At 37.2% G+C, this 10,769-nt stretch overlaps 1 protein-coding gene across 2 annotated transcripts in view; it reads right to left on the bottom strand.

The window, feature by feature from the left end:
• Window positions 1-769: 769 nt before the first annotated feature.
• Window positions 770-10,769, bottom strand: part of BAZ1A (bromodomain adjacent to zinc finger domain 1A) — an 85,469-nt gene continuing 75,469 nt past the window's right edge. For both annotated transcript variants that reach the window (XM_058540732.1, XM_058540733.1), the window contains 6 exons: window positions 8,946-9,193; window positions 8,627-8,853; window positions 6,378-6,847; window positions 3,945-4,087; window positions 2,428-2,515; window positions 770-1,766 (listed from right to left, as the gene is read on the bottom strand). In XM_058540732.1, the coding sequence (XP_058396715.1) occupies window positions 1,570-1,766; window positions 2,428-2,515; window positions 3,945-4,087; window positions 6,378-6,847; window positions 8,627-8,853; window positions 8,946-9,193 (1,373 nt within the window). In that variant the 3' untranslated portion in view covers window positions 770-1,569. The remainder of the gene's footprint in view (window positions 1,767-2,427; window positions 2,516-3,944; window positions 4,088-6,377; window positions 6,848-8,626; window positions 8,854-8,945; window positions 9,194-10,769) is intronic.

Raw genomic sequence — 10,769 nt, 5'->3', positions numbered from 1 at the left:
ACACAGAAATCAAAATATAATGATGTATACCTGAAATTTGTTATAAACCAATGTTATCTCAATTAAACAAAGAATATTAAATAATCAGATAGTTTACTATTAAAATATATTTTAGAATTCTCCTGAATATTTAAATGCTATTAAGTAAAGTTTTCTAAGAAATTTGGTTGTTGGCATATGAAATGATTAGAAATTTACCAAAAGTGACAGATATAAACATATTTATGCAAAGAATCCAGAGAATTGATAATCTCAAAGCATATGAGAAAGAAATGAAAGTAAAGAGGGGTAACTTCTCAGATAGATGAACCTAGTTAAATGAGAATACAGTATCCTCAAGATTTCAGATGAGAAAATACAGATGAGAAAATAGAGGAACAGTTCTCTCTCCTGCCTCCCAAAAAAGCCCTGGAGAAGAGACCTGCCTTTTGTGTCCTAAAAAGGAACAGCTACTCCTACAAAACTTCAACCCCTGTATGTCTTCCACACCTAAGAAATAGTACTTCCGATTTTACTTCTAAAAAATTTTCAGAGTGGTGTTTCTTAATTAGGTGGGCGTATTCCCAACTTTCCTCCTTTTAATGAGAATCCCTGCCATAGAACGTTACCGTTACTGATGGGAGGTATCCTACTCCTCCAGGGTTTGGGCAGAAAAAGATGTACATCACTGCCATAGAGACTCAGGTACAATACAACATTGGCTCCTGTGGTCTGTATGTATCACATTAGAAGTCCAATTCTGATTTGTAAAAATTCCAGAAATTCAGAATACTTGAAAAAAATGTATCCTTTTATTTGTACACTTAAAAAGTTGTACATAGAAACTTATGATACAGTTCTGTAAAACTGAAAGAACTGTCAGGGAAAAGGGAGGGTGTTACCTTTTATTAACTGATCATTAAGGAAGTTAGAGAAATGAAACAAAAACACAGTAAAATGTTTAAAAAATTAAAGAACATTTTCCAGGTACAAATTTTATAAATACAAAACAAATTCACAAATTACTTTGAATGCTAAATAAATATCTAGTTAATAAACTCAGACTTAATACCTCCAGCCAGCACTGGTACAGCACTTCAAGGATATAAAATTGGATTCATTCATGTATAGTGTTGAAAGAATGTGTTCATTAAACAATTCTTAGCCATAAACACTTTTTTCTAAACTGTGCTATAACAGAAGATTTATCTGTGTAGATAAATCTCCCTTAATACCACACTTCTAAAAAATTATCAATGACAAAATAAATCATAGGTGAAAAAATATTTTCCAAGATATTGGGACACATGAATGATTTCAAAATGTACAAAAACCTTTGTAAACCAGTACTGTATCCAATACATCTATCAAACTTATTAGATACTGAACAAAACTGTAGCAAAGGAAATCTTTCCTACATTCTCCTGAGTGCTTAATATTAAAAATTGAGAATATAGTGCAGGCCACACTTCAATGTGGTCAATCAGCTGTTATTGCTTTATACATGTATGTCTGCTTTAGAGCATGATTTAATGTTCCATTTTTATGAACAATTTGTTTTCCTCAAATACATCCTTTAGAAGGACAAAATTAGATTCGTGACTTTTTGGCAGCCGGTGGTGTGCTAACTTGATCCACATTTCCAGGTGTGACGTGGAGTCCAAGTTTTTGAGCCTGAATATGAAAAAATGCCTGAAGCCTAGTTCCAGCTTTTGCTTCACTTGTGTTACGAGGGTTGTACTCAAAGCAGTTCGAAAACATTAACTCAATATCATCGATAAACTCAGCTGGAAAGAAAAAAACAAATGAAAATAGGGTGAATGTACATAAATTATAAATATCATTTTTGTTTGTATCATATCTGGAAACATTAACAAAACAGAAGCCCACTTTTATCTTTGGAAACTGAAGACTCTGAAACAAGATAACAGAACTGAAGCTTAAAGTTGTTTAACTATAAATACTTTAAAACTGTTTTATTGAAACTATGCAATTATGTAATTAGATACGTGATATAAAGAACTTCTATTAAGATCAGATTCTATAAAATATCTTTAACTCATTCAATCCCCATCCATCTTTCATCTCCATAGACATAAGCATTTTAGGGACCTCTTGGGATGCCATCTACACAATTACATTAGTATACATCATTTAAATCAAAAGAAAAACAGGGCCGGCCCTGTGGCTTAGTGGTTAAGTGCATGCGCTCCGCTGCTGGCGGCCCGGGTTCGGATCCCGGGTGTGCACCGACGCACCGCTTCTCCGGCCATGCTGAGGCCGCATCCCACATACAGCAACTAGAAGGCTGTGCAACTATGACATACAACTATCTACTGGGGCTTTGCGAGGGAAAAAAAAATCATCAAAAAAAAAAAAAAAAAGAAAAGAAAAACAGCCTGTACCTCTTTAAACAAAAATAATTAGAGAAAAACATAAATTACTTACATGCTAATTTATATTCACATTTGTTCACTTTTTCGCGAATTATATTTAAGGCAATGGGCTTTTTGATGATGTCATAATAGTCTGGGACCTGTAAAATAATTCAAATATATCTCTCCTATAGAAAATCTATCAGAGATAAGTGGTCAAATACATGAAGGTTTTGCACTTAAAAGCAACTGAATATTAACCTCTGAATATATTATTTCATTAAAACCACATAATACATTTCAGTCACTATAATGTTGCAGAAGCTCATTTGATACTATAAAAAATGTTAATTTATTGTGAAAAGAAAAAGATTATGGTTGTACTTGTATGCTCTCCTCCTCACTCTTTTTCTTTCTATAGATACATATATGTGTCTATAAAAATTCCCTTAATGAGCATTATTGCATTTGTAACAAATAGTTAAAATGTATGTAACAAAACTTAATTCAGCACAAAAACTACTTAGGAAAAATGAGCTAGAGTCAAACTGAGATTTAATTTTTATAAGATGCAATTCAACATTAATTAATCTTTCACATTCTTGCTCTAGAAATCTCAAAGTAGAATTCTGATGATGTCACTTTTTCATTCAGAAACCGTCACCTAACCCTGACAAGTGAGACTCTTTATAATCTAGTTGTGTCTGAGCCTCTCTCTCACACCCTGTGTTCATTCAAACTACCCATCAGTCCCCATATTCTCATTTCTGGGTCTGAGTCTTATCGTTCCCTCTTCCTGAAATGTCCTTATTCCCTTTTTCACTGTTGAAATTCCATCTTTCTGCATGACCAGAACAAATAGTTCTTCCATTAAAAACTTTCTAATTCCTACTATTCCCTCCCTCTGAAATGCTTTCATCAACCTCCTTTTCTCCTCTACTTCTAAAAGACCACTGTAACTTCTCTTGTAGCACTGTAACTGTGTGTAGCACATTACCTTCTGCCATACATACATAAGTAACTACAGCGCCATCTCACATCCCTTAGTTAGATTAGGCCATCTCTGTTTTTTAAGAGTACCTATCTTTTACATCAACGTTTCTCAAACTGTGGTCTCTGGACCAGTGCCATCAGCATCATCTGCGGACTTCTCAGTAATGCACATGGTTGGGTATCATCCCAGACCTAGTGAATCAGGAACTCTGGGGTGGGGCCCAGTAATCTGTGTTTTAACAAGACCTCCAGGTGATTATTGTATGCTGAAATTTGAGAACCACTGTTTTACATAATAGAAATATCAATAACGGTACTCAGTTGAATTAACTCTATTCATATTCATTACATAGAATAAAAATATTGAGGTTATTTCAACACACTGTCATCATTTACAAGAATCAGTCACAGGATTAGAAGCGACTGAGAAGACTATACTAACTTCATTTTTTCAATACAGGAACCAACCTTCCAAGTGTTTTTTTTCCTCCAAAAAAAAGTAGACAGCGACTAACAGGTGTTTTGACTACCTCGAAGTTGCCATACAGACTAAATCAGATAATATACATTAATACATTTTATAAAGTCTAATATTACCTGGATTTTAGAAACGAGTTTCAAAAAAGGCCAGCTGTCATCATGCCGTACCAATTCCACAACAAGTTGTTCAAAAGCAGACAATTCATGAACTCCTCCCTGTCGGCCTGAACTCCTTCGATTCACTGTTCCAGGAGAGGATTCTGAATAAACAATTAAATTAATTTTAGGTGATGGCAAGGCAAAATATTTAATCATCATAAGCTAAACAGGTCATATAAATACAAACTAAATTCAAACAGAAAATCGACACTCTATCCATTGAGATGTCAAACTGACATGCTGAGAGATATGAAAATCTGGACCAAATATTCACTATGTCCCTTTCAATCTTAAAAATTTCCAATTGAATTAAACATTCATTAGGGCCGGCCCCGTGGCTTAGTGGTTAAGTGCGCGCGCTCCGCTGCTGGCGGCCCGGGTTCGGATCCTGGGCGCGCACCGACACACAGATTCTCCAGCCATGCTGAGGCCGCGTCCCACGTACAGCAACTAGAAGGATGTGCATCTGTGACATACAACTATCTACTGGGGCTTTGGGGGAAATAAATAAATAAATGAAAAAATTAAAAAAAAAAATTAAACTTTCATTGGTAACAGATTGTAAAAAGAGTGTAATACAAAAGAAAATTCTAGAACACCAAGTTTGTAGATTGCTTTTTACCCCAGTGTACTATTATTATTTTTTTTTAATTTTTATTTATTTATTTTTTTTCCCCAAAGCCCCAGTAGATAGTTGTATGTCATAGCTGCACAGCCTTCTAGTTGCTGTATGTGGGACGCGGCCTCAGCATGGCTGGAGAAGCGGTGCGTCGGTGCACTCCCGGGATCCGAACTCGGGCCGCCAGCAGCGGAGCGCGCGCACTCAACCGCTAAGCCACGGCGCCGGCCCACCCCAGTGTATTAAAAGTATGTTTTCAACTACAGTAAAATGAAAATAAACAATTCTCCAGTATTTCCTGAAACACATTCTTAGGAAAGTAACCTCTTCAGATCTATATTAGGCCGCTTTATAAATTACCTTGCATAATAGAAAAGTAATTCTCAATGATGAAGTAAAAGATTATTCACATAAATCTTAATTTTATATGAAGAATTTTCTTAAAGCAAAATGCTTTCTCATAAAATCTAAGGTGTATATAATGAAACCTAAGGTATATGAATTAGTAGAAAAGGGTAGTATAGTCCATAGATGAATTCAAGTGTTTAAATTCTCTACTTAAATGTAAATCTACACATTTCCTTCTTTATTTGTCCTTAGAAGCAGGTTAGTAATTTCACAAATCAATTAACAACAACAAAAATTTTTTCTCAGTAGAGTTTTTTTGAATGAAAATGTTTCAGATGTATTATTTTTCCAAATAGCTTGGAGCTCAGAATCGTACAAGAGCAAAATAGATAAGGGGATGAATTAGATCTTGGTGCAAAGTTACCTGATACTCCCCCCCAAAACCTGACAACCGGGGGGCGGCATAAACAGACAAATTATGTTTTATTCTTTCACCAATGAATTCCTTAATCCTGCCATGTGTTTGATGGCAGTACAACCCATCTACAGTTCAATTTTTTATGCTTAACTTCATTTTTTGGAAATGTTAAAGTTTTATTACTACTGACATTGAAAAAAAAGATAGGATTGAAGAGATAAATGGATAAAGAGATTATTATATGGATAAAGATGACTATAAACAATTATCAGAATTAAAAAGATAGCTGGTGATCAATGCTAACAATATTACTGCCCCCAACTCTCTCCTGCCCACAAATTCTGTATGTCAGATGGGAACCTTACCAAATAACCTAATGTAGCTTGTCCAGGTGATGATGGGTAGTATGTGTGTTTTGAAGGAGGAAAAGGTAGAAGAGAATGAAATGTGTTATAATGTGTTATACTGAGACTGTTCAAATATTGGCCAAATTTCTCCATTAAAAACAGAACACTGGGGCTGGCTCCGTGGCATAGCGGTTAAGTGCGTGCGCTCCGCTGCTGGCGGCCCAGGTTCGGATCCCGGGAGCGCACCGAGGCACCACTTGTCAAGCCATGCTGTGGGGTGTCCCATATAAAGTGGAGGAAGATGGGCACAGATGTTAGCCCAGGGCCAGTCTTCCTCAGCAAAAAGAGCAGGATTAGCAGATGTTAGCTCAGGGCTGATCTTCCTCACAAAAAAAACCCCCCCCAAAAAAACAGAACACGTCTGCAAGTTTCTTACAACCACCAGGCTACACTAGTAGAAATACTAGTAATATAGTTTACCTTTATTCCCCAAATAGCTGCCCCTTCAATGAATATTATGTTTCAGGTCAGGTTGCTCCCTAACAACTTTGTATATCTTAGAGACGGCCTTTAAAAAATAATTCAAAGGATCTCAACCTTCAATCTTTCCAAATTATTCAATTTTCTTAGGTAAGGACGGTTTCAATTAGACTTCATACCTGTAGATTGTCTTTTCCTGCCTCTTCTCCTGGATTCACTATCTTGGAAAGAAAGTTTTGAAGCTACATTTAGAGAGCTTGACTGGTCGCTTGACTTTGTGGCAATGACTCTGAAGTTAGGGAAGCTGGGACTATTTTCTGGTGTATTATTAGCACTTTTCCTGCCTCTGCGTTTTCTACGAGGACTAAGCAGTTCCACAAATACATCTGCTTGCAGTGGGCCATGACTCTGGCGAGTCGAACGACTGGCAATTCTTAAAGATTTAGTTTCTGTAGCAGGAGCAGATTTTATCTTTCTTAGGCTTCTACCAGTAGTTTTAGAAGAAACAGTTGTTTTGGGTGTACTCTGCTGACTCCTTGAAGAATATCTTCCAGGATCTTGTCGTTGGCCACGACTTGAGAAAGAAGAGCTAAGTCTCCCTCTTGTTTTAATCGGCAATCTAACTTGCGGTCTTCCTCGTTTTGGTGGGCTACAAATATTGTTAGACAACACAATTACTGTACAGAGCAATGATGAACATATGATTACCTCTATTCCCCTTGTTCTACTATTCAGCCAACGAGTTCTACATACATTACTTTTCTGTATTACTGAGACTTATCCTATACTAAATCCTGTAAACTCAGAGCCAACAAATTTTTCATAGAAATCTAAAATGTGCTTTCATGTATTTCTTTGTAATGCAAAGAGAGTATTTAATATTTTCTTGGTAACTCCAGGACATCATCATGAAAATGAAATCCTAAATTATGATACACTATAATAAAATCCTCAAGAGAACTAACACGTGGACTTAACCACGTTGAAAACCTTAAAAGAGTGATGAACTAATCTTAAAATGCAAATCTTTTGTCTCCTTATGCTACAGAAAACTGTCAGTTTTCATTACCATTGATACTGAGGTAACCTACGGTCTTGGCCAATGGCTGCCACTAAAGTGAGCCTTAAACCTGTGGTTCCTGAATACCAAGCCAAGAACCTCTTTGCCATCTTCTGATTCTAACTGTAAAATACAAAATTAGATTCAATCTTTTAATTGCCTTTAAGTTGTAGACAAGTATGAAACAATCCCATCTTCCCACATACCTGGACTGCAGTTTACCTAAAACATTTCCAAGAATTTTCCAAATTCTTTACCATCTTTATGCTTAACACAATACTGCCCTTATAAGCGATAGGGAAGATGGCTCCTGCTAGTTGCAGCTATCAAAAAACAATGATTTGGGGGCCCGCCTGGTGGCACAGCAGTTAAGTGCGTGTGCTCTGCTTCGGCGGCCCGGGGTTCGCAAGTTCAGATCGTGGGCGCACACCAACGCACCGCGTGTCAAGCCATGCTGTGGTGGCGTCCCACATAAAGTAGAGGAAGATGGGCATGGATGTTAGCCCAGGGCCAGTCTTCCTCAGCAAAAAGAGGAGGATTGGCAACGCATGTTAGCTCAGGGCTAATCTTCCTCTCTCACACACACACACACACACACACACACACAAAAACCCGACTTGTTGGGATGGCTCTCTCTACGTATCCTCCTCAGACTGTGGCCTTTTGTGCTCCGTCAGTTCTAAGTTGCCCTTGCTTCACATTCACTTTCCTGATTCCACATGAATGGGAATGTTCAAATGTTAAAAAGTGGGGGAGGTGTTAGGGACAAATAAGGGGAGATTGCCCCAGTGTGCCACAGAAGGAACAACCAGGCCCCAAACCCATTCATTAGGCCTGGGTGACACAGCTCGCTAAGTTGCAGAACACTTGGTTATATGGTAGTATAGAAGTTGTTTCCGGGTGCTGATGTGGTAGAAGTATAAAAATACAAGGTGCTTCCTGGCATCTCGCTCTCTGTAGACTGCCAAGATCACCAATATTTGGGTACAACTCCTTGAGAAAGGAAGAGAGGCATTGGGAAGCTGCATTCATCTTTATCTCATGAATAGCCTCTGGACTGTTTATTTGCTGCTTTAGGCATAAAATTAAGTAAAATCAACCTTGATATGGGTCTGAATTGGCATTCCTGTCCAAACTTGAACTCATACTTGATTTTATGATCTAGCTAAACTTACATAGGTACTATACTCCCTTGAGAATAATTTCAAATGTTTACAATCCATAAAGCAAGGTAACTTCAGACCACTATATTACACACTAATTTTAAAAAAATTATGGACCCCAACCATTCCACTTGACTATTGAATAGTCAAGAGATTATCTAGATAAGACTCACAAATTCTTGTTTTATTGCATGTTAGGACTTACCTGATTTCTTCCTCTTCTTGAGAGTCATCTTCATCTTGTTCTACCTCATATTCTTCCTCTTCACTTTGACCTTCTTCATCATCATCATCAACTTCAACATCCTCACCTTCCATACTCTCTTCCATCTCTTCATCACTTTCCAAAGATGGTCTCTGTCTAGAGGAGAGTCTTCTTGAACGTTGCTTTGGCCGACACTCTGGACAAAACCAATCTCCTTCAGGCACAGTCTGAAAAATCACATAAATGATTATTAATCATCTGTCACTCAAAATCTCAATGTCTTAATTCTAATTGGAGAAGTAGAAGAAGAAAAAAATACCTTGAGCTTTGGTCGAACACAGTAGGTATGATGACCCCGATCACAGCCATCACAAAGCACCATGTTTTCAGCATCGCCCTTCTTTCGGCATATCTTGCAGCGAGCATTCAGTATAGATTTAGACCATATCACACTACGATCCAAGGTGGAAAGATGAAGAAAGACTTGGGATAGACTAGCAGAAGAAAGGAGAGATTCTCTCCAACGGTCCAGGACTGTTTTATAAGAACGCCCACTCTCACTGGCATCTTAAATGAAAGGGGAAAGTGATTAAAGTTTCTAGACAAACTCTAGACGTCTCCTAGAACTATTTTCTTGGTAGTTTATACAGGTTAGATTTTACCATTCTTCTCTTCTAATACTTAACAAAAAGATCATGTTGATATTAAAAACAAACACTTTACATTAAAGAAAAGATTTGCTGAGCCACACCTTGTTTATGACATAAAGAATTACTTAAATATGTAAATCAAATGCTTGGGGATTTCAATAGCTAAAAGATAAAAATAACTTAGGCAATGTGTTCCTAATCTAGTCTTTGTATCAAATCTTGATCTAATTAGTAAACTGGCTAAATATGATTGAGTCAGCTACTATCCATTTGAATCAAGAATGTCACTTCCTCATTTTCAGATAAAAGATGGACTGCTCTCTAAGTTAAATATCAGTCATATATGAGGTTTCTTTTGGGGCTGATGAAAATGTTCTGAAATTAGATAGTTGTAGATGGCTGTACACTGTGAATATACTAAAATCCACTGACTTGTACACTTTAAAATTAATTTTTTTTTTTTTTTTTTTTTTTTGTGAGGAGATCAGCCCTGAGCTAACATCCGCCAATCCTCCTCTTTTTTTTGCTGAGGAAGACGGCCCTGGGCTAACATCGGTGCCCATCTTCCTCCACTTTATATGGGACGCCACCACAGCATGGCTTACCAAGCAGTGCGTCGGTGCGCGCCCGGGATCCGAACCAGCGAACCCCGGGCCGCCGCAGCGGAGCGCGCGCACTTAACCACTTGCGCCACCGGGCCGGCCCCTGACTTGTACACTTTAAAAGGGTGAATTTTATTTTTGTGAATTATATCTCAATAAAGCTGTTATTAAAAATATCAATTATGTATAAATGCCAACTATACTATCTCCTATCTCTAAGAAAATATTATTTTTAAAATGACATAAATTAAAAAATGTTAATACCCTCTAAAGAGAACTTTCAGCACCAATATTCATATTGAAACATCTGAAACTTTCTGTCATTAATAACATCATTCCTTTGTCTTCTGGGCAAAAAATTTACTAAGAGTCATTTGACTAAATGCCATTAATCTGGCCACCCTATCCTTTTACACTGGCATGTGATGTCCATCTTCAATTAATCTTCAATACTGCTAATACCTTAGTTTTCCTAAGATGTTATACTTAATTATGAAGGGCCTACTGCATCAAAATTCTGCAAGGTATAGAAAACTCCATACATAGTTTGGTCCTATCATGCCCATATAACCTCAAATAAAACCTCTTGGGCAGTAGCATAATGGTTAAGAGAACGTGGGCTCTGGAGTCAGTCTGCCTTAAGGTGAGTCCTAGCTCCCCTATGTGAGCTTGGGCATCACTCAATGCCTTTGTGCGTCAGGTTCCTCAACACTAATATGTGGACAGTATCTACTTCTGAGGGCTGTTGGAAGATTGAACAAGATAATATACTTAAGACATGTAAACTGCCTGCATAGAGTAAACGCTATTATTGTTATCATTATTCCTGCATTATATTGTTCCTCCTATGTGTAGCACTTTAGAAGATATGAAACAAATCTATTCTATGGT

Source organism: Diceros bicornis, chromosome 5, assembly GCF_020826845.1.
Source record: "Diceros bicornis minor isolate mBicDic1 chromosome 5, mDicBic1.mat.cur, whole genome shotgun sequence".
NCBI classification, from domain to species: Eukaryota; Metazoa; Chordata; class Mammalia; order Perissodactyla; family Rhinocerotidae; genus Diceros; species Diceros bicornis.
This window is presented reverse-complemented; position numbering and strand designations above follow the sequence as displayed.